Raw genomic sequence first — 25,199 nt, 5'->3', positions numbered from 1 at the left:
TGCCAAGTTGCTCTCCAAAAAGGTTTTATCAATTTATATGCCAACCAGGAATGCATGAGGGTACCTGGATGCTGGTATGAAGAATCTTTTCAACACTGTTTTTCATCCATATTCCTGATTATTTGTGTGACTTATTGTCTGGGTTTTTTTCCCTTTATCTTCTTAAGTGTCCATGTTAGCTGTAGAAGAGTATGAGGAGATGCAAGTAAACCTGGAGCTGGAGAAGGACCTTCGAAAGAAAGCGGAGTCATTTGCACAAGAGGTAGGTATCTTGTAAAAACCCTTTTTTTTTCCTTGAGATAGAGTCTCGCTCTGTTGCCAGGCTGGAGTGCAGTGGCACAATCTCAGTTCACTGCTAACTCCCTGATTCAAGTGATTCTCCTGCCTCAGCCTCCTGAGTAGCTGGGATTACAGGCACTCGCCACCATGCCCAGCTAATTTTTGCACTTTTAGTAGAGATGGGGTTTCACCATGTTGGCCAGGATGGTCTTGATCTCCTGACCTCGTGATCCGCTCGCCTCGGCCTCCCAGAGTACTGGGAGATTACAGGCATGAGCCACTGTGCCCAGCAGTAAAAACCTTTTTAATTTTGTTTTGTAAGGAACCTTATCATACTCTGATATGCACACGACATGTCAGACAAATTCTTGAGGTTGAATAAGAACTCACCAGTTTGAATTAAGGATTTGCTGGTTTAGGGAGGCAGATAACAGAATAGTATCAAGTTCATTGTCAGAAGATCTGGGCTCAAATTTTGGCATGTCAATTACTAGTTGTATGACCTCTGAGCAATTCTTCAGCCTCTCAGGGCTTCACTTTTACCATCTGTAAAATGGACAGTAATACAGACCTGACCAAGTGGATTTTAATGGCAAAATTTTTCGAAAGTGTTGTGTTAACTATAACATGCTGTGTAAGGGAAAGGAATTGCATTTGGTGATACCCATGGCTTGTGATGGAAAGTCCAGCTTGGGTACAGGATGCCTGTACATTTCAAATAGGCTTAAATTCTTGGATGTATCTCCATATACCATCTCAGATAACAGTATCATGGTATCAGTATTTCTCTTCGGCCATTGTGCAGTGCTGTCATTATGCCAGGCGATTCTTCCACTGGCTGTGGAACACTGCCATGTAGTATATTCATTTTCATTATCTCAGCCTTTCACCAGCCTACTGATCTTCCTCTCATGTTAGAGATCAGCTTTGAGCATCTCTTGTTCCGGCTTACCTGTTGACATGCAGTCATTGGGTCTTCCATGGCCCTGGGGCTAGTGTCCAGGGGCATGAGGAGTTCACCAGTCGGCTAAACTCAAAAACTGGTCTGAAATGAGATCTCCATCCTGTAGGTGTAATTTGAATTTATGTGCATACTGTGGGTTGAAGAGAAATAGCTCAGGAAATGTAAAACAGTCCTAGGTAAAGGTATCCAAGGCATAGAAGGAAGACAAAGCGTGGCATTATGGGAATGACATTTGAAAATCTGCTTATGGTTTTGTGGGGCTCTTTCTGTGCTTGAGCGTAGCTGTGCTAGCAATGAACTCTACCAAAGGTTTGGGCCAAGTAGATCTGACTTGAAATATTATGATTCATTTTATTCAGAGAATTTAATGAAAGGTGAGTAAATATTTTTCTCTTATTACTTGGAAGAAAGGAAAAAGAATTGAAGTGTGTCAGAGCCCTCTGGAAAACGTTGCAGCAATATAAATAATGCAATGAAATAAACAGTGGAGGGGGCGGGGAAGCAGGGATAATGTGAAGATCCCTTTATTGCAAAACTGGAAAGGTTGGCTGATTTTGACCTGAAGAGCAGGGTCTCATTTCAAGACATTTTCAGTTTTCCATCTGTTGTTTGCACAATGATGTTAGAATACAAAGCAGCTCAAAGAAAAACTTGAAGGCCATGTAGTAGCAGAGAAGACAGATGGAAGAAGCAAGGTTGCAGTAAGAGGACAAAAATGAATGACTGACTCTGCCGTTCACCTGGTCTTCAGTCTTAGCGGTTGGTGGAAACAATGATGCTGACATGTTAACCCAGAATGAGGAGGTAGAAGTTTGAGGAGAGAAAGGAAGCAAGAGCAATGGTACTTATGTTATTGGCAGCATAAATATTTGCAGTGGTACTCAACAATTTTATAATATCTAGTTTCAATCTATGCAATAGTGAGAAGAAAACTTAAAAAAAAAAAAGCACTAGATTGGAACTAGTGTATTTTCCTTTTTACATAGTTTATGCATTGTCAGGTTTTCAACAGATAAGTACAAAGACACAAAATTTAGTTTAACAACAGAGTCCCATTCTTTTGCATTTTACTTACCACTTAGGGCATGCAGCAAACATCTTACTATGCCAGACACTATGCTGACATTGGGAATCCAATGGTGAAGAAAGCAAATATGAGCCCTGCCCTCTTGGAGCTTATAGTCTAGAGCCTTAGCAATCAATTTTTAAGGTTAATTTACTTTGTATTTTTAATTGAAAAGGAATATGTGTGCCTTGCACAAAGATACAAATATTTTCTAAATGTATAAAATAAAAATTGAAAGTTACCCCCCACTCTTAATTCCCACTAGTTTATTTAGAAAACAAAACCAAAAACATAATCCCCCTCAACAAGAAAACTATCAGTTGTCTTCATAACTGTATTAAATTTTTAAATTTATTCAACATAATTAAATTTTTTGGCCAGGCATGGTGGCTCACATCTGTAATCCCAGCACTTTGGGAGACTGAGGTGGGGGCATCATTTGAGGCCAGGAGTTCGAGACCAACCTGGCCTACATAGTGAAACCCCATCTCTACTAAAAATACAAAAATTAGCCAGGCGTGGTGGCAGGCACCTGTAGTCCCAGCTACTCGGGAGGCTGAGGCACGAGAATCACTTGAACCCAAGAGGCAGAGGTTGCAGTGAACTGAGATTGTGCCACTGTACTCCAGCCTGGGCAACAGAGTGAGACTCCATCTCAAAAGAAAAAAAATCACTGTAATCATAATGATCACCCAAAACAATTCATTTTAATTAAATCACTGGTCTGAAGTTTAAGATACTGTAATGAAATATTGATTACTCTTTCTTAGAATGCTGAAGCTGCGTCTCACCCTTCTCTAGCCAAGCATACATGCACATACTCTCCCTCACTGCAGTCTCTGTACCTCTCACTCTCACACAAATGGAAGAAGAATGTGGGTTTCATGTATATACAATTGTTTATTTACCTGTTTGACTTTGTAATGTGTTTTAATTCTGCAGAAGAACCCTGTTGTAGTTTCGTGGGCTTTTCATAAATCCCTGCACAGGCAAAGAAGGAAAGCTTCTGACCTTTTTTTCCTCTCTCATAGGAAGACATACTGGGAAGAAAATGTTAGTGTTTTAGTATAGTATATTCATGACTTGACTTTGATTTGGAAATCGTTACTGATCAAGAGCTTAAGGATTGTATAAATCATTAAAGCTGTGGTCTTGCCACATGGAGGTTGATGGAAAATATTTTTGTCCTGAGTTTTATTTGCTGACTTTTTCTGTTACATGGTGGGTGAAGTTGTTGAACAAACTAACATGAGGGCTGTAGCAAATCATTTTACAGTTCAGAGCTTTCAGTTAAGTTCCAGTGTAAATTTTGTAATGCTGTTAAAAATCTGAAAAGGTGAAGCTCTACTATAAAATTGGTAGGCCAGATTTCAAAGTTTAACAGAAACGTTTCATACTTGGAATCACTCACTGGCCAAATTGGGTAGGGTGTTAAGGAAAAGAAATAACAGGTGAATAGAAATTAATGTTATTTTCAGTCGTGTAAAGTTGTGAGGGTTTGATAAATAACATATATAAATTGCTTAATAAAGTGCTCAATAAAAGTATACTGTCTCCCTTCTCCCCTTTACCCTTCTACTGTTAACTACTTTTATCACTGGGGAGAAACTAATTAGTTTAAAACAAAACATTAGATCTAGTAAATAGTAGAGGAACTTAGCCAGATGGTTAAGAGCTTGGGCATGTAAATCAGATATGGGTTTAAATCCTGGTCTTGTCACTTATGTGTGTTCTTGGGAAAGTCGCCTAACTTCTTTGAGCCTCAGTTACCTTATCAGTAAAATTAGATGATAGTAGTGTCTACTTGATAGTGTTGTTTTAAGGATTATAACACATAATGAATGTAAAATGATTCCCACCATGTCTGTCACATAGTGTTTAGTAAATGTTACCTCTTCATAGTAGAAGCACTTTAATAGGATTGGTGTAAGGATTAAAATAATGCATATAAAATATTTAGTGGAGTACACAAGGTAAGTTCTTGAGAAATATGAGCTACTGCTATTAATATTAGTGTATTTTAAAGCAATAATAAAATATTAAAAACTGAAGAGTAAGACCAGCTTATTGTATAAATATCTTGTTGGGGCAGGAGTAAAGATATTAAAGATTATATAAAAGGAGTGAAACCATAGCAATCACTGCTTCTAAAACTTGTACAAGTCAGAATTTGCCTTTAATGTCTTAATAAAACTTCCATGTACTTTTCTTTTGCTGAAGTTACAGTTGAGGAGATATGTGAGATTGAATGCTATATACATTCTTGTAACAAACTTTTGCAGATGTTCATTGAGCAAAACAAGCTAAAGAGGCAAAGCCACCTTCTGCTGCAGAACTCCGTCCCTGATCAGCAGCTTTTGAAAGCTTTAGATGAAAATGCAAAACTCACCCAGCTCCTTGAAGAAGAGAGAATTCAGCATCAACAAAAGGTAACCCCTTTTCTTCTGGAGTTTTAGGTACACACATGCGTACATGCATACACACATATATTTAAGATGAAGGGTGCCTGTGGAGTCAGTCCAGTCATTTACTGTTTCATATTTTCCCTTAGTTACTAAGTCCTTCCAACCACCTTTTAGAAAAAAATAACTAAATGAATTTAATGTTGTGAAACTGAAATTTGTAACACACTGTTGTACACTTTATAATACTCTTTAAACTGTCCAAAGGGTGGGAAGAAGCAAGGGAAAGAGATATAACTCAAGAAGAGCTTGGATAACGCCTGAGTCTGGAAATTTGATTTTTGGAAACGTATTTTTTGGAGACTGCACACACTAAGAGGCTCTATTCATCTCAGAGCACTTGTTGGAGGGCATAGGTTTTATTCAGAGAAAATGAAAGTCCATATTAGTAGTAATTGTTTGCTTAGAGAAAATTTCTGATTTTGTAAACTTGCACAAATGTGTATATTTAAAGACTTCCTAAGTGGTTATTTCAATTTGATGAGTGGAGCTATTCCAGCTGACACAGTGTACCTCTGTGTGCCAAGAAGAAAGAATAGTCATTGTGGTAGGTGAGAGGAGAATGTGGGAGAGGAGAAGCAAAGAAGTGGAACAAAGACTTTCAAATTAAAGAGACCACTTAAGAAAAATTACATCAATGTTTATACTACTTATAATGTACCTCATTTGGGAAGGAAAGGCTGTTAGCTGCTACTTGTTATCACCTGTCAAAGCCTCTGTGGCAACAGTATTGACATTTAATCCTTGGAAGTTCTGAAGTTTTTACAAAGTTGGTGGTGAGGTAGAGTTGATTTGTTTTGCCTCACTAAGAAATGTTCATATTTGGTGGCTGGGAAGATGGCTGAATAGGAACAGCTCCGGTCTGCAGCTCCCAGTGAGATCAACACAGAAGGGAGGTGATTTCTGCATTGGGTACCTGGCTCATCTCATTGGGACTGGTTAGACAGTGGGTGCATCTCATGGAGGGCGAGCCGAAGCAGGGTGGGGTGTCACCTCACCCGGGAAGTGCAGGGGATTGGGGAACTCCCTCCCCTAGCCAAGAGAAGCCATGAGGGACTGTGCTGTGAGGAATGGTGCACTCCAGCCCAGATACTATGCTTTTCCCACGGCCTTTGCAACCCATAGACCAGGAGATTCCCTTGGGTGTCTATGCCACCAGGGCCCTGGGATTCAAACACAAAACTGGGTGGCCATTTGGGCAGACACCGAGCTAGGTGCAGGAGTGTTTTTCATACCCCAGTGGCACCTGTAACGCCAGTAACACAGAACTGTTCACTCTCCTGGAAAGGGGCAGAAGCCAGGGAGCTAAGTGGTCTAGCTCAGCAGATCCCACCCCCACAGAGCCCAGCAAACCAAGATCCACTGGCTTGAAATTCTTGCTGCCAGCACAGCAGTCTGATGTCAACCTGGTACACTCGAGCTTGGTAGGAGGTGGGGTGTCTGCCATTACTGAGGCTTGAGTAGGCTGTTTTCCCCTCACAGGGTAAACAAAGCCACCAGGAAGTTAGGACTGGGCGGAGCCCACTGCAGCTCCGCCAAGCTGCTGTAGCTAGATTGCCTCTTTAGATCCTTCCTCTCTGGGCAGGGCATCTCTGAAAGAGAGGCAGCAGCCCCAGTCAGGGGCTTATAGATAAAACTCCCATCTCCCTGGGACAGAGCACCTGGGGGAAGAGGCAGCTGTGGGTGCACCTGTAGCAGACTTAAACGTTCCTGCCTGCCGGCTCTGAATAGAGCAGCAGATTTCCCAGCACAGTGCTTGAGCTCTGCTAAGAGATAGACTACCTCCTCAAGTGGACCCTTACCCCAGTGCCTCCTGACTGGAAGACACCTCCCAGCAGGGGTCTACAGTCACCTCATACAGGAGAACTCCAGATGGCATCTGGCGGGTGCCCCTCTGGGATGAAGCTTCCAGAGGAAGGAACAGGCAGAAATCTTTGCTGTTTTGCAGCTTCCACTGATGATACCCAGGCAAACAGGGTTGGGAGTGGACCTCCAGCAAACTCCAGCAGACCTGTAGCAGAGGGACCTGACTGCTAGAAGGAAAACTAACAAAAGAAAGGAATACATCAACATCAACAAAAGGGCATCCACGCAAAAACCCCATCCAGAGGTTACCAACATCAAAGACCAAAGGTAGATAAATCCAGAAAGATGAGGAAAAACTAGTGCAAAAAGGCTGAAAATTCCAAAAACCAGAATGCCTCTTGTCCTCCAAAAAATCACAACTCCTAGCCAGCAAGGGAATAAAAGTGGATGGAGAATGAGTTTGACAAATTGACAGAAGTAAGCTTCAGAAAGTGGGTGATAACAAACTCCTCCAAGTTAAAGGAGCATGTTCTAATCCAATGCAAGGAAGCCAAGAACCTTGATAAAGAGTTGGAGGAATTGCTAACTAGAATAACCAGTTTAGAGAAGAACAGAAATGACCTGGTGGAGCTGAAAAACACAGCAGGAGAACTTGGTGAAGCATATGCAAGTATCAATAGCCAAATCGATCAAGTGGAAGACAGGATATCAGAGATTGAAGATCAACTCAATGAAATGAAGCATGAAGACAAGATTATTGAAAAAAAGACTGAAAAGGAATGAACAAAGCCTCCAAGAAAGATGGGACTATGTGAAAAGACCAAACCTATGTTTGATTGGTGTACCGGAGAGTGATGGGGAGAATGGAACCAAGTTGGAAAACACTCTTCAGGATATTATCCAGGAGAACTTCCCCACCCAGCAAGACAGGCCAACATTCAAATTCAGGAAACACAGAGAACACCACAAAGATACTCCTCGAGAAGAGCAGCCCCAAGACACATAATCGTCAGATTCATCAAGGTTGAAATGAAGGAAAAAATGTTAAGGGCAGCCAGAAAGAAAGGTTGGGTTGCTCACAAAGGGAAGCCCATCAGAGTAACAATGGATCTCTCTGCAGAAACCCTACAAGCCAGAATAGAGTGGGGGCCAATATTCAACATTCTTAAAGACAAGAATTTTCAACCCAGAATTTCATATCTGGCCAAATTAAGCTTCATAAGCAAATGAGAAATAAAATCCTTTACAGACAAACAAATGCTGAGAGATTTTGTCACCACCAGGCCTGCCTTACAAGAGTTCCTGAAGGAAGCACTAAACATGGAAAGGAAAAACTGGTACCAGCTACTGCAAAAACATACCAAATTGTAAAGATCAACCACACTGAAGAAACTGCATAAACTAATGGCAAAATGACCAGCTAGCATAATAATGACAGGATCAAATTCACACATAACAATATTAACCTTAAATGTAAATGGGATAAATGCCCCCAATTAAAAGACACAGACTGACAAATTGGATAAAGAATCAAGACCCATTGGTGTGCTGTATTCAGGAGACCCATCTCACGTGTAAAGACACATAGGCTTAAAATAAAGGGACGGAGGAATATTTACCAAGCAACTGAAATGCAAAAAAAGCAGGGGTTGCAATCCTAGTCTCTGATAAAACAGACTTTAAACCAATGAAGAACAAAAGAGACAAGGGTATTACATAATGGTAAAGGGATTAATACAACAAGAAGAGCTAATGATCCTAAATATATATGTACCCAATATAGGAGCACCCAGATTCATAAAACAAGTTCTTAGAGACCTACAAAGAGATATAGACTCCCACACAATAATAATGGGAGACTTCAACACCCCACTGTCGATATTAGACACATCAACGAGACAGAAAATTAACAAGGATATTCGGGACTTAAATTCAGCTCTGGACCAAGCAGACCTAATAGATATCTACAGAACTCTCCATCCCAAATCAACAGAATATATATTCTTCTCAGGACCACATCATACTTATTCTAAAATTGACCACATATTTGGAAGTAAAACACTTCTCGGCAAATGCAAAAGAATGGAAATCATAAACAGTCTCTCAGACCACAGTACAATCAAATTAGAATTCAGGATTGAGAAACTCACTCAAAACCACACAACTACCTGGAAACCGAACAACCTGCTTCTGAATGACTACTGAGTAAATAACAAAATTAAGTCAGAAATAAATAAGTTCTTTGAAACCAATGAGAACAAAGATACAACATACCAGAATCTCTGGGACATAGCTAAAGCAGTGTTTAGAGGGAAATTTATAGCACTAAACGCCCACAGGAGAAAGCAGGAAAGATCTAACATTGACACCCTATCATCACAATTAAAAGAATTAGAGAAGCAAGAGCAAACACATTCAAAAGCTAGTAGAAGTCAAGAAATAACTAAGATCAGAGCAGAACTGAAGGAGACAGAGACACGAAAAACCCTTCAAAAAACATCAATGAATCCAGGAGCTGTTTTTTTGAAAAGATTAACAAAATAGGTAGACTGGTAGCCCAACTAATAAAGAAGAAAAGAGAGAAGAATCAAATAGACACAATAAAAAATGTAGAGGAGGGATTACCACCAATCCCACAGAAATACAAACTACCATCAGAGAATACTATAAACACCTGTATGCAAATAAGCTAGAAAATCTAGAAGAAATGCATAAATTCCTGGACACATACACCCTGCTAAGACTAAACCAGGAAGAAGTTGAATCCCTGAATAGACCAATAACAAGTTCTGAAATTGAGGCAGTAATTAATAGCCTGCTAACCAAAAAAAGCCCAGGATCAGACGGATTCACAGCCGAATTCTACCAGAGGTACAAAGAGGAGCTGGTATCATTCCTTCTGAAACTATTCCAAGCAATAGAAAAAGAGGGACTCCTCCCTAACTCATTTTATGAGGCCAGCATCATCCTGATACCAAAACCTGGCAGAAACACAACAAAAAAAGAAAATTTCAGGCTAATATCCTGATGAACATCGATGTGAATCCCTAATAAAATACTGGCAAACCAAATCCAGCAGCATATACAAAGGCTTATCTACCACAATCAGGTCGGCTTCATCCCTGGGATGCAAGGCTGTTTCAACATACTCAAATCAATAAACGTAATCCATCATATAAACAGAACCAATGAGAAAAACCACATGATTATCTCAATAGATGCAGAAAAGGCCTTCAATAAAATTCAACACCCCTTCATGCTAAAAAGTCTTAGTAAACTAGGTATTGATGGAACATATCTCAAAATAATAAGAGCTATTTATGACAAACTCACAGCCAATATCATACTGAATGAGCAAAAGCTGGAAGCATTCCCTTTGAAAACTGGCACATGACAAGGATGCCCTCTCTCACCACTCCTATTCAACATGGTATTGAAAGTTCTGGCCAGGGCAATCAGGCAAGGGAAAGAAATAAAGGGTATTCACATAGGAAGAGAGGAAGTCAAATTGTCTCTTGTTTGCAGATTACATGATTGTATACTAGAAAACCCAAAATCTCAGCCCAAAATCTCCTTAAGCTGATAAGCAACTTCAGCAAAGTCTCAGGATACAAAATCAGTGTGCAAAAATCACAAGCTTCCTATACACCCATAATAGACAGACAGAGAGCCAAATCATGAGTGAACTCCCATTCACAATTGCTGCAAAGAAAATAAAATACCTAGGAATACAACTTATAAGGGATGTGAAGGACCTCTTCAAGGAGAATGACAAACCACTGCTCAAGGAAATAAGAGAGGACACAAACAAATGGAAAAACATTCCATACTCATGGATAGGAAGAATCAATATCGTGAAAATGGCCGTACTGCCCAAAGTAATTTATAGATTCAATGCTATCCCTATTAAGCTACCATTGACTTTCTTCACAGAATTAGAAAGACCTGCTTTAAATTTCGTGTGAAACCAGAAAAAAAGTCCATATTGCCAAGACAATCCTAAGCAAAAAGAACAAAGCTGGAGTCATCACCCTGCCTGGCTTCAAACTATACTACAAGGCTGCAGTAACCAAAACAGCATGGTACTGGTACCAAAATAGAGATATAGACCAATGGAACATAGCAGAGACCCCAGAAATAACACCGCACATCTACAACCATCTAATCTTTTACAAACCTGACAAAAACAAGCAATGGGGAAAGGTTTCCCTATTTAATAAATGATGTTGGGAAAACAGGCTAGCCATATGCAGAAAACTGAAACTGGACCTCTTCCTTATACCTTATACAAAAATTAACTCAAGGTGGATTAAAGACTTAAATGTAAGACCTAAAACCATAAAAACCCTAGAAGAAAATCTAGGCAATACCATTCAGGACATAGGCATGGGCAAAGGCTTCATGACTAAAACACCAAAAGCAATGGCAACAAAAGCCAGAATTGACAAATGGGATCTAATTAAACTAAAGAACTTATGCACAGCAAAAGAAACTATCATCAGAGTGAACAGGCAATCTACAGAATGGGAGAAAATTTTTGCCATCTATCCTTCCAACAAAAGGCTAATATCCAGAATTTACAAGGAACTTAAATTCACACACACACAAAACAAACAATTTCATCAAAAAGTGGGCAAAGTATATGACCAGACACTTCTCAAAAGAAGACATTTATGTGGCCAAAAAAACATATGAAAAAAAGCTCATCATCACTGGTCATTAGAGAAATGCAAATCAAAATGGCAATGAGATACCATCTCACACCAGTTAGAATGGCGATTATTAAAAAGTCAGGAAACAACAGATGCTGGAGAGAATGTGGAGAAATAGGAATGCTTTTACACTGTTGGTGGGCGTATAAATTAGTTCAACCGTTGTGGAAGACAGTGTGGCGATTCCTCAAGGATCTAGAACCAGAAATACCATTTGACCTAGCAATCCCATTACTGGGTATATACCCAAAGAATTATAAATCATTCTACTATAAAGACACATACACACATGTTTATTGCAGCACTATTCATAATAGAAAAGACTTGGAACCAACCCAAATGCCCACCAACGATAGTCTGGATAAAGAAAATGTGGCACATAAACACCATGGAATACTATACAGCCATAAAAAAGGATGTGTTTGTGTCCTTTGCAGAGACATGGATAAAGCTGGAAACCGTCATTTTCAGCAAACTAATCCAGGAACAAAAAACCAAACACTGCATGTACTCACTCATAAGTGGGAGTTGAACAATGAGAACACATGGACACAGTGAGGGGAACATCACACACCAGGGCCTGTTGGGAGGTGGGGGGCAAGGGGAGGGAGAGCATTAGGAGAAATACCTAGTGTAGAAGACAGGTTGATGGGTACAGCAAACCACCATGGCACGTGTATACCTGTGTAACAAACCTGCACATTCTGCACATGTACCCCAGAACTTAAAGTGTAATAAATAAATAATGAAAAGAATTTTAAAAACAAATGTTGATATATATGTAGAGTACCTCTGGATGGACAGGTGGTAACTTTAAGTCCCCTGGGAAAGAGAACTGGAGAACAGGGTGGGAGCGAAAGAATTTCGTTCTTTCTTTTGTCCCCATGTGTAGGAATTACTTTTCAAGAAAAGAGAAAAAAAAATGTGTTTTTGTTTCAGTTTATGCTAGAATTTAACTTTTGGTTCTGAAAAGTCCAGCTACTTACAGTTAAATCATTTAGCAAATAATACATGCCTAGAACCTACTGAATTGAGCTGAGGTTTAAGATTAAATTGTTGGCCGGGCGCGGTGGCTCAAGCCTGTAATCCCAGCACTTTGGGAGGCCGAGACGGGCGGATCACGAGGTCAGGAGATCGACACCATCCTGGCTAACATGGTGAAACCCCGTCTCTACTAAAAAATACAAAAAACTAGCCGGGCGACATGGCGGGTGCCTGTAGTCCCAGCTACTCGGGAGGCTGAGGCAGGAGAATGGCGTAAACCCGGGAGGCGGAGCTTGCAGTGAGCTGAGATCCGGCCACTGCACTCCAGCCTGGGCGACAGAGCGAGACTCCGTCTCAAAAAAAAAAAAAAAAAAAAAAAAAGATTAAATTGTTGTATGTATACCTTGTTGGATACTGAAGATTAAAGTTGTCAATGACATTATAATAATCACTATTTCTAAAACTGTTATACTCTGTATATATACAGTTATTCTTACAGTCTTTTCATATACAGATGATCCTTGACTTACGATGGGGTTACATCCTGATAAACCCATGTTAGTTGAAAATATTGTAAATCAAAAATAATATACCTAACCTGCTGAATATCATAGTTTAGCCTAGCCTACCTTAAACGTGCTCAGAACACTTACATTAGCCTACAGTTGGGCAGAGTCAACTGGAAACACAGAGCATCAATCAAAACTGGAAAACTAGAGCATCAGTCCCCATTCTTTTTGGCACTAGGGACCAGTTTCGTGGAAGACACTTTTTCCATGGACTGGGGAGGGAAAAGGGTGGGGGATGGTTTTGTGATGAAACTGCAGCACCTCAGATCATCAGGCATTAGATTCTCATAAAGAGCGGCCAACCTAGATCCCTTGCATGTGCAGTTCACAATAGGGTTCGCAGTTCTATAAGAGTCTCTTGCTGCTGCTGATCTGACAAGGTAGAGCTCAGGCGGTAATGCTTGCTCATGCCTGCTGCTAACCTTCTGTGCAGTCTGGTTCCTAACAGGCCATGGGCCAGTACCGGTCCAAGACCCGGGGTTTGGGGACCCCGGCTCTAGAGTATCAGTTATTTACTTGCATGATCATGTGACTGACTGGGAGCTGTGGCTGGCTGCTGTTGCAGAGGGTTGTGAGAGAGTATCTTGTTACACATTGCGAGCCTGGGAAAAGATCAAAATCCAGAATTCGAAGTGTGGTTTGTATTGAATGCGTGTCACTTTCACACCATTGTAAAGTCGAAAAACTGTATCTCAAACCATCCTAAATTGGGGACCATCTGTATGTGGCTTAAAATGTTTCTTAGCTGTCTGTAAGTTCCCTTGCAGATGCAGCAGTCTTTTAAGCACAGCATATGGTTTTTGCAATTATAAAAATAACATATGCTCCTTATAATACATTTTTAAAATATAGCAAAAGTTAAAGAAGATTAACCAAGTATCCCATATTTTGGTGCATAGCTGAACTTTCTGTAAATATATAACTTTATAAATATAGTTTGTTTAAATTGAATCATACCATGCATACTATTTTATGCCCTGATTTTTTTTCCATTGGTAATATATCTTCTCATGTCAGTATATAGTTAACTATGTGATTTAAAATAGTTGCATCATATTTCATTGAATAAACATGCCATAATTTATTAAATCAAAAATATTGGTGGACATTTAGGTTATTTGCAGCATTTTGCTGTTGTAAAGAACACTCCAGGCCAGGTGTGGTGGCTCATGCCCGTAATCTCAACACCTTGGGAGGCCGAAGCAGGTGGATCACTTAAGGCCAGGAGTTCGAAACTAGCCTGGCCAGTGTGGTGAAACCCTGTCTCTACTAAAAATACAAAAATTAGCTGGGTGTGGTGACATGTGCCTGTAGCCCCAGCTACTCAGAAGGCTGAGGCACAAGAATTGCCTAAACCTGGGAGGCGGAGTTTGCAGTGAGCCCAGATTGCGCCACTGCACTCCAGCCTGGCCAAAAGAGTGAGACTCTGTCTCAAAACAAAAACAAAAGCAAAAACAAAACAAAGCAAAAAACCACTTCTGTGAATGCATTTCAGAGTATTTTTAAAAATAATTTCTAAAAGTGGTTTTACTGAATCAAAAGCCTTTCTTTCTTTTTTTTTGAAGACTTTTGATACTTATTACTAAATTTGTGTCCCCCGGGGTCTTTTAAAATATTACCTGAATTTTTCTTTTGAAAATGGTTACAAAAGTGACTCATACTTAAAAATTAAAGTGTCTGTGTGACTAACAAGCATATAAAAAATGCCTAATCATTAGAGAAATGAAAATCAAAACCACAATGAGATACCATCTCGTGTCAGTCAGAATGGCTGTTATTAAAACGTCAAAAAATAGCAGATATTGGCAAGGTTTCAGAGAAATAGGACACTTAAACACTGCTGGTGGGAATGTAAGTTCAGCCATTATGGAAAGCAGTGTGGCGATTTCTCAAAGAACTTAAAACAGAAATACCATTCAACCCAACAATCCCATTATTGGATATATGCCCAAAGGAATATAAATCGTTCTACCATAAAGACACATGCACGTATATATTCATCGCAGCACTATACGCAATAGCAAAATTGTAGAGTCAACCTCAGTGCCCATCCGTGGTAGACTGGATAAAGAAAATGTGGTACGCATTATACCATGGAATACTATGTAGCCATAAAAAGGAATGAGATAATGTCCTTTGTAGCAACATGATTGGAACTGGAGGCCATAATCCTAAGGGAACTAACATAGGAATAGAAAACCAAATGTTCTCACTTCTAAGTGGGAGCTAAGCATTGATTACGCATGGACACAAAGAAGGGAACAACAGACACTGGGGCTTACTTGGCGGTGGAGGGTAGGAGAGAGAGGATCGAAAAAGTATCTGTCAGGTACTATGCTTTTTACCTTGGTGATGAAACAACCTGTACACCAAATCTCTGTGACACACAATTTACCTATATAGCAAACCTGCACATGTATCCCAAACCTAAAATAAAACTTAAAAAAATTCAAGTGTCTAGTACATAACTCCCAGTAAATTTATTTTAAATCAAAGAGCTGATTTTGATTTTGTGTTAATTGTATCTAGAATTTGCATGGTTGTTAAGATGGATCGGAATCTGTTTGCTATGAAGTACGGTCAAAGGGAAATACTTATTTTTTCCCTTTCTTTTCTTTGACAAAGGAAAAACTGTCACCCATAAAAGTCTTTTTTTTTTTTTTTTTTTTTTTTTTTTTTTTTTTTTAATAACGTATAGGTCAAAGAATTAGAAGAGCAACTAGAAAATGAAACACTCCACAAAGAAATACACAACCTTAAACAGCAACTGGAGCTTCTAGAAGAAGATAAAAAGGAATTGGAATTGAAATATCAGAATTCCGAAGAGAAAGCCAGAAATTTAAAGCACTCTGGTAAAAGCATTGAGTAGGCTACTATGTCTTACTATTAATCTTTGAATTACTCATGCCTAGTACAAAACCTGGCATGTAGTCTAGAACATTTACTGAATGCTGTGGAAAAATACCAAGACTTGTTTTTAAGTTCCTTCATTTCTAACCATTGCAATTCAGTAGAATAGCTGCTGTATTAAATAATTCACAAATATTTAGACTTCTTTTTTGGACTTAGAGCCCTTATAAACATCATATACAGAATTAAGACACAGAGATACCATTAGCATAGGAGGACCAAACTTTTCAGCATTTTTCAGAGCTTCAGAGGTGAATATTCATTATGTACTTTATGTTGTTCACTTAGAGTTGCATTTTTAGAAATAATTAAACTTTTTAAACATACTATCTTCATCTTTGGTGTTCATACCACCTTCGTCTTTGGTGTCTAATTATACACATGAAATAATACTTTCTATATCGTACCTAACAATGAACTGGGCAACAATATATCTATTAAATGGAAAACTTTTTAAAACACCAGGGGATACTTAAATCAAAAGATTTATTCATTCAGTTCTAGAAGGCTTAACGGGAATGTGCGAGTTAGATTATTATACAGGCATATGTGTAAGTCTCTGTTGGAAGGTCGGTAATTTAAGAAGGCAGGTACATTCCCTTTATAATAGCTTCAATATTCACTTCAGATATTTTTTGGTTAATTTTATACTAGAATTTTGAAACCTATGCAGAAGAACCACGTAGGTCTTTTTTCCTTTTAAAAGCATTCAGTGCTTTCTAATCCACAATAAAAATTGATTATCATTTATTTTTTAATTGATCCAAAATTAAGAAATATTCCATTCTTTTTAGTGAATATCAGAGTAGCCTGTAGCCAAAGCCACTTTTATTATGAATGGAGGAGGCAGACACTGGAAACACATGAGGTTCAATTCTGAATGCCTTTTATTAATACTTAGCATCTGCTGTGTGTGTACCCAGCCCTATCCTAGGATACACTACTTGGGAGGCTGAGACAGGAGAATGGCGTGAACCTGGGAGGTGGAGCTTGCAGTGAGCCGAGATCACGCCACTGCACTCCAGCCTGGGCAACACAGCAAGACTCCATCTCAAAAAAAAAAAAAAAAAAAAAAGAGACAGAAGGAAAAGGAACCATGCTTTTTGTCTTCAGAGAACTCAGATTCCTCTTGGAGGGATAGGTGCATACACATGAAATGACCAGTGGATTCTCAGTTTTGGAGAGCATAGCCCACACTGCCTATTTAAGTGTTGAGGGTAAATACAAATGGACAGATCCTTGGGGGTACACTTAGTTGGGGAAAGTGGAATGGCTGTGGACGGGGAGAGCTACCTCTGAATGCCAACAGTATGCAGCACCTTTTACCCATTATCTCATAGGTGTTAGCATCTGTGCTATAAACAAGTTCAGTTCCTTGAAGTCAGGTGTTATGTCTCCTGTAGCACCATTCATAGGCACTTTGACATCATTGGTGCTTCCTAAGTAAAATGCCTGCTTCATGAAAGACTTGAAGGAATATGGTGCATTTCCAGAAATATCTTCAAAAGAGCAAAAAGTTTCTGAGTTACAGATTTAGGAAGCTGAATCTGGTTAAAATCAAAGACTCTAGTATTTGCAGTTTTTGAAGGAAATTAAGCAGGGGAGAGAAGTATGCAGTTATTAAAATTCATTACTAAATGTCATCTTTAAAATTAATTCTTGGTCTGTACACTTTTAAAGTCAAGTATTAACAATTTCTTAGTGTTTGAGTAATATACTTCGTTGTTAACAAATATTTCTTCAGCCTACTCACTTCTTCCTACCCTTCAGCCATTGTTTTGATTGTTTTTTCTTTTCTAAAGTTGTATATACAGCAAAAAGATAACATTTAATATTGATAGATGGGGGTCCTCTCTTGCATTAGCAATAGACTAGATAGTGAAAAGTTTAAAAAGGTCTGCAATTTCATATTGAAATTTTTTATTTTGCCTTAATAAAAAGAACTTACTGAGAAAGGTTATGTTCTTTCTTTCACATGTATAAACAATGTTTAGTTGCTTGTTTCAGCTCTCTTCTGAATGCTTGCTCTCTGTGCAGTTGATGAACTCCAGAAACGAGTGAACCAGTCTGAGAATTCAGTACCTCCACCACCTCCTCCTCCACCACCACTTCCCCCTCCACCTCCCAATCCTATCCGGTAAGCATATCCAGGAAGACTACTCTGCATCAAATGTTCTTCCCCATCAGATTGTGCCATGAGAGGAGCCATATTAAAAGCATGAAAGATACTAGCTGATGCTTTTCTTGGAAATTTTTCTAAAGGCCAGTGATACGGTTTGGTTGTGTCTCCACCCAAATCTCCTCTTGAATTGTAGCTCCCACAATTCCCACGTGTCATGGGAGGTAATTGCATCATGAGGGTGCGTCTTTCCCATGCTGTTCTCATGATAGTGAATCTCATGAGATCTCATGGTTTTATAAAGAGGAATTCCCCTGCACAAGTTCTCTCTTCCCTGCTGCCATGTAAGATGTGACTTGCTTCTCCTTGCCTTCCACCATGATTGTGAGGCCTCCCCAGCCATGTGGAACTGTGAGTCAATTAAACCTTTTTCCTTTATAATTACCCAGTCTCAGGTGTATCTTTATTAGCAGCATGAGAATGGCCTAATAAGCCAATATATTATTCCCTTCTTGTAATATATAAATTTCATTCAATAACATTAAGATTTCCTTTAATGGTAAGAACAAGGAATTTTGAGCTTCTCCAGAATATGTTTACTTTCCTGTCTTGCTAATTCGAATTTGAAAAGCTCTGGTTTGTTCAATTATTTTAAAAATAAAAATACTAAATGAAAATGTAAACATACTAATTGTTATGAACTAGTAATTAAACTAGATGTATTAATTACTTTTATCTCTCTCCTCATATTTATACCTTTAGTAAGGCTAAGAGAGGAGCCTTCCATAAGAAAGATAAATTATGTTTAAATTCTTGTGACAGGAAGTCACATATGCAGACAGGAATTCGTATTTTCTGAAGCCTAAAGTGACATGATGGCATTATGTATGTCACTTGAGCACAATACACACTAGGAGATTTAGAGTCAAATTTTGCCTTCTTTATGGTTCCACATGCCACCATCCAGAATTACATAAGACAACTTCCTTGCCAAGGTGACAACATATGTGCTCATGTCATGATGTTAGTTGCTTTTGTATAATTTATTCTTTAATAAATGGCATTTAAAAACCTTTGCTAGTTTTTTTTTTTTTTTTTTTACCTTTCATTAACTCATGTGATTTGTTTAATCCTTTCACACAGAGAGGCCATTTATTCATACTTTGCACCTTTGCTGATCCATCTGAATAGAATGTGTAGCATGTTCCTCCCACACGACTATGAAAGTGGGACTTTGCCTTTTAAAAAGAGTCTCATTAGTTTTCCTTACTGAGTAGGATATGACATAATCTACTTTAAGCCATTGAAGTAGTTAAGGCAAAATAATTTTTACACGTGATGGAGCCAAGAGTCAATTGAAAGAATTTCAGGTATTTTAAAATCTTTCTCTCCCGGGTAGCTAAATCTGTAGGAGATATTCTGGATTTGACATTTAAAATTGGAAATTCATCACTTTGATCTTTCTCAAAGGTCTGGGATTTTGAGCTGATAAGAAAGGTCACTTCTGTCCACGAAGAGTGAGAACGAATAAAAAGTAATTACCGTCTTGCTGGTGGCCTTTAATTTTTATTCTCAGAAGTGTTGAGAGCCCCCTAGAATTAGAAGTATAACCTAAGTCGAATTTTTTTTCCCAAAGAGCACTTTACAGTTACGCTGAGCAATGAATGTTCAGGACTATTTTTGTCTCAAGTGTGAACTCTTTTATAAGGCTCTTTAAAGAAAATTTGATTGAATAATATGATTTTTATTTTAAGATGAATTTAAATAGTATAGGACATAATTTTTGAAAGAAAAGAGGTTTTTTTTTGTGAGGAGTGCTTTCTTGCCAAAGAGGTATATTTGCATATGTATTGAGTTTGAGTGGATTTTGTATTTACAAATCAAAGTTTTCTAACTTTGTTCCTGACCCATTTGTTTTATCCTGATGTAAATCATGGTTAGAAATGAAAGCGGGAAGAAAAAAAAAAAGACCGGGGCCTGTGGCTTTTTTAAGTGGCCTTACTGCTTTTCCCTTCTCTTCCCACTCATTTGACTCCAAGAATAGATAGAAGAAAGAGGAAGAAGGCAAATCTTGGTCACTTTGTCCCAGTGGCAGTGAAAGTAGGACAGGTTTTATGCAGATATAGTTCATGGGGAGAGGGTTGAGGCTATTGTGTGTTTTTTTTTAAGAGAAACAGAACATGTATATCTGTAGATACAGATATAGGCAGATATAAATACAGATTTATTATAAGAAATTGGCTCATGTGATTATGGAGGCTGTCAAGCCCTAAGATCTGTAGGGTGAGTTGGCGAGCTGGACAGCCAAAAGAATCAGTGGTGTGGTTCCAGGCTGAGTCTAGGGGCCTGAGAACTGGGAGAACCTATGGTGTAGTTTTATTCCAAAGTTTGACAGGCTCCAGACCCAGGAAGTGGCAGTGTTTCAGTTCAAGTTCGAAAGCAATAAAAAGCCAATAACCCAGTTTGAAGGCAGTCAGGCAGGAGGAAGTCCCTGTTAGTTGAGGGAGGATCAGCCTTGTTGTTCTAATTAGGCCTTCAAATGATTGGCTGAGGGCCACCTACCTCAGGGAGGACCATCTGCTTTACTCAGTCTACTGATTGAAATGTTAATGTCATCCACAACATCCTCATGGAAACACCAGAATCATGTTTAACCAAGTATCTCTGGCCCAGTCAAGTTGACACACAAAATAACTATCACAGTAGCCATGACGGACACTTGAAAAACTAACAGGTGAAGGTTGGGCGCGGTGGCTCACGCCTGTAATCCCAGCACTTTGGGAGGCCGACGCGGGCAGATCACAAGGTCAGGAGATCAAGACCATCCTGGCTAACACAGTGAAACTCCGTCTCTACTGAAAATACAAAAAATTAGCCGGGCATGGTGGCAGGCGCCTGTAGTCCCAGCTACTTGGGAGGCTGAGGCAGGAGAATGGCAGGAACCTGGGAGGCAGAGCTTGCAGTGAGCCAAGATCGCACCACTGCACTCCAGCCTGGGCGACAGAGCAAGACTCTGTCTCAAAAAAAAAAAAAAAAAAAAAAAAAAAAAAACCTAACGGGTGAAAATTCTCCACTGAAATGTTCCGTCTTGGGATGACACGTGTCTGAAATTTTATTCATTCAATTGAAATGACAGTGAAATGGGGCGGTGATGGCCAGAGGTTTGAGTATGGGTCCCAGATGTCTTGACCTAATCTCCTCTGGCCTGTGAGTCCTGCCTTCCCTGTAGTGTGAGTCCCATCTTGACTGTTGGTTTTAATATTGCAGTGATTTTCCTCTGAGCACTGTATGTCTACAGCTTACGCTTCAACTCAGAATCCTTTACGCTAACGCTTTCTGTCATCTAGGTGGTTTATGCTAATAAACAGGTATTATTCTTCACACGTGTAAATATATATATAAGTACTCTGAGCAGTAAAAATAAATTCCTGCTTCATCATGTTTATGTACAATAATGTACACTTGCAAAATTTCCTCGCAGAAGCAGAGGCGAAGTCAGTGCAGAGTGTGGTGCGAGGGTAAGGTGAGACCTCTGATTAGTGAGAACCGTCCTCACACCCAGCCCACCATGGAGTGGTAACAAGTAGATTCAGCTGACAGAATGGCAAATTGAGCAAGTAAAGTTTATTTTATTCTTTATAACTTCCAGAATAAAATGTACTTATTTCAAAGTTCTATGTAAATTAGAATTTCTAACTTTTGTGAAAATAATTTAATTCCATTTGGCCATTGCAAGCCCAAAGAAGAGAAACTAGACAAAGTCAGAAGCTCCGTGATTGGTTGCCAAGCTAGATAGAGCAGGATGTGTTTTTTTCTTTCTACTGTGCTTTATGGGAGATTATCCAGTGAGTCTGGGAATTTTAAGGAAAGGCAATTAGGAAGGGGATTAATAATATAAGCAAACGTAGAAGTGAAAAGTTAAAATAGCTAGAAATTATAATGATTAGGAAACTGGAGGCTGGGCACAATGGCTCACCTCTGTAATCCCAGCCTTTTGGGAGGCCAAGGCAGGAAGATTGAGGCCAGGAGTTCAGGACCAGCCTGGGCAACATGGTGAGACCCCTCCAAAAAATTAAAAAACATTAACCAGGAGTGATGGTGTGCCTGTAGTCCCAGCTACTCCAAAGGCTGAGGCAGGAAGATCACTTGAGCGCAGGAGATCAGAGCTGCAATGAGTGGTGATCGTGCCCTTGCACTCCAGCGTGGGCAACAGAGTGAGACCCCGTCTCAGAAAAAAAAAAAAAAAAAAAAAAAAAAAGGATAAAAAAGAAGCATTGGGTGGTGATATCTTCTGAACAAGCGTTACTCTGTATATCCATTTGCCCCTTTTCCTAAGGGCAACATTATGCCTTTCTTATCCTCCAGGTATTTGTTTTCTATTGCTGGACTCTTTTGCAAATACAGTTCACCACACTGAGTTCATTTATGATGCAGCTGAAGGAATTCAAAAATTATTGATTTACTCATGTTTTGGTAAACATTTTATGGAGGAAATGATAATATATGCAGATGTGTATACAAGCCAATGGACAGTTTTAAAATAATGTTAAAGTGAACATCTGTGTAATCACCCTCCAAATCAAGAAATAGGCAATACTGGCACCCTAATTCTTTCCTTTGACCCTTTTCCAAAGATAAGCACCTTTCTCTCTAATCGCTGTCTTTTATGGTGATCATTTCCTTGCATTATTGAAGAAAAATTTTCCTGCCTAACATGTATTCCTAAACTACTGTAAATATCTGTATGGCTTGGTTTTGAACTTTATATAATTGGAATTTTCATGTATCATTGTGGTCTTGCTCTTTTTAGTCTACATTATTATTTTTATTTATTTATATGTGTATATTTTTTTTTTTAGATGGAGTTTCACTCTTGTTGCCCAGGCTGGAGTGCAGTGGTGCGATCTTGGCTCACTGCAACCTCTGCCTCCCAGGTTCAAGCGATTCTCCTGCCTCAGCTTCCCAAGTAGCTGGGATTACAGACACCCGCCACCAGACCCAGCTAATTTTTTCATATTTTTAGTAGAGACAGGGTTTCACCATGTTGGCAAGGCTGGTCTCGAACTCCTGACCTCAGGTGATCCGCCCACCTTGGCCTCCCAAAGTACTGGGATTGCAGGTGTGAGCCACCGCTCCCAGCCTACTCTATGCTATTGTGTAAGATTCATCTGTTGTGTAGCTTAAGTCCATTCATATTCACTGATATCTAATTCACTTTATGAAAGTCTCAGAATGTACTTATCCATTGTGGTGCTGATGGACATTTGAGTTATTACCAGTTCTGTGGAATTACGGAAATTCTTCATGAGCATTCTTGTTCATGTATCCTGGTGCACAAGTGCTTGCCTTTCTGTAGGATATGTGGCAGTGGAATCACTGGCTCATAAGATACATATATTTTTTACTCTACTAGATAATTACAAAGAGTTTTCCAGAGTGGAATGTACTATTAATTTATATATCCTCTTTGGTTTGAGAACTTCTGTTACTCCACAGACCCACTAACACTTGATATTACCAGATTTATTTTGTCTGTTTGCTGAATGTATAGTGATATCCCAGTGTGGGTTTGTGTTTGCCTAACAGCTAATGAAGTCAAGCACCTCTTTTGTATATGTATTGGAAATGTGGGCATCTTTTTTGGAGTTGCAAGGTTCTCTTCCATTTTGGATTATGCGCTTCTTCTCATTGACCTGTAGAATTTCGTTATATATCCTTGTCTTTTTATTCTGCATATCAAAGGTGATACAATTTTAGTATAGTCAAATTTATCATAATTTGATTTTACATAGATTTGTTTTTAAATGGGCCAGAGAGAGTGGTGTAAATATGTTTTATCCGTAAGTATTTGGTCTACATCATGTGGATTCAGATGTTTTTATACGCATAGTTCACAAATAGGTATGTACTGGTAACATACACTTCTTACTATGAAACACTCCCTAATTCTTTCATTCTTCTCTCCTCCCTAACATAGTACATAGATAACTATTTCTGAATTTTATATATATGTGTATTGAAATTTTTTGTCTCTTTTCCTTTGTTAAGTCTGTATGCATTTTACTATTAGTTATAGCAGTGTACTTTCTCCAATAATTAGTTTGGTTTTATACTGAAGAGGATGAGATGTGTTTCTCTTCTGTAAAGTGATGAAAACTTTAATATTATTAAAAATGGAAAGTAGACGACTTAAATTGTAGTTGTATATTCATGCACCTACCAAAGAGTGAGATTTTTACTGATTATTTAGGATCTAGGTATCCAGTAATCTCCTGTTGATCTTTTTCTTTCTCCCAAAGATCCCTCATGTCCATGATCAGGAAACGATCCCACCCCAGTGGCAGTGGTGCTAAGAAAGAAAAGGCAACTCAACCAGAAGCAAGTAAGCATCACTTCCATTGGTGTAAGTGCTTGACGGTGTACGGCTTGGGGGCAATTCACATGTTTGTTAAGTTCTTTGACAATAAACATGTTGTTGTATAACATTTATAGTATAAAGCACTGAACAGCTATAAGAATGAACCAGTGACTGTCATTGCCTTCCTGTAGTTTATTATCTAGAGGAGATAAACACGCACACCTCACTGTAATGAGAGACATACTGGCAAATATATTTTCATTAAAGGTCAGGGTACCTTGGAGTGTACTGGAGAGAGAGGGAGTAATTCCAAATGAGGGATTTGGGGCAAGACTTCTTAGAGTTGGTAGCAAGTGACCTGGGACTTTGTCAAACACTTAGTATGTACTACTACACTGTTGTGTGCTGGAGATACACGATATAGAAGTTACATTCTAGTGTAACTAGGCAGGAAGTAAACAAGTAAATATGTAATTATTTAAATACAATTAAGGAGGAGTACACGGTGCTAAGAGATAGTGGAAGTGGACTGCTGGTGTCTGAAAGTGATGTTCAAGCTGAGTAATTGCGCCTTTAGAACATTAGGTGGGTCGGGTGGGTGGTGTTTAGGGTAAAACCATTTCAAATAGAGGAGCAGCGGATTCAAAGGTCCAAAGTGTCCAGGAAGGAACTTGGTATATTAGGAAACTGAAAGAAAGTTGATATGACTGGAACATGGTGGCCAAGAGAGGAGGTCTAATAGGTAGGCAGGAGCCAGATTCTGGAGGTCAAGGTCAAGGTTCTGGAATTTCTCCTAAGAGCAGTAGAAATTTTAAGCAGAGGTATAACATGATGAGAATTGTCCTTAAAAAAAATCGCACTGGCTGCAGTGAGAGAACAGACTGTAAATGGATGAGGGTGGATGAGGGAAGACTATTGCAGTCATTCAGATGAATGTTGATGGTAGCTTCGATGAGGGTGGTAGCAGCAG

General features: G+C 39.1%; 1 protein-coding gene across 2 annotated transcripts in view; it reads left to right on the top strand.

Moving 5' to 3' along the window:
• Nucleotides 1–25,199, top strand: part of SHTN1 (shootin 1) — a 905,549-nt gene that overhangs the window by 844,886 nt on the left and 35,464 nt on the right. For both annotated transcript variants that reach the window (XM_050803967.1, XM_050803968.1), the window contains 5 exons: nt 168–262; nt 4,592–4,738; nt 15,541–15,694; nt 17,790–17,889; nt 24,171–24,253. In XM_050803967.1, the coding sequence (XP_050659924.1) occupies nt 168–262; nt 4,592–4,738; nt 15,541–15,694; nt 17,790–17,889; nt 24,171–24,253 (579 nt within the window). The remainder of the gene's footprint in view (nt 1–167; nt 263–4,591; nt 4,739–15,540; nt 15,695–17,789; nt 17,890–24,170; nt 24,254–25,199) is intronic.

This window comes from Macaca thibetana, chromosome 9 (assembly GCF_024542745.1).
Source record: "Macaca thibetana thibetana isolate TM-01 chromosome 9, ASM2454274v1, whole genome shotgun sequence".
NCBI classification, from domain to species: domain Eukaryota; kingdom Metazoa; phylum Chordata; class Mammalia; order Primates; family Cercopithecidae; genus Macaca; species Macaca thibetana.
The sequence above is the reverse complement of the archived record's forward strand: the minus strand, read 5'-3'. Positions and strand labels throughout refer to the sequence as shown.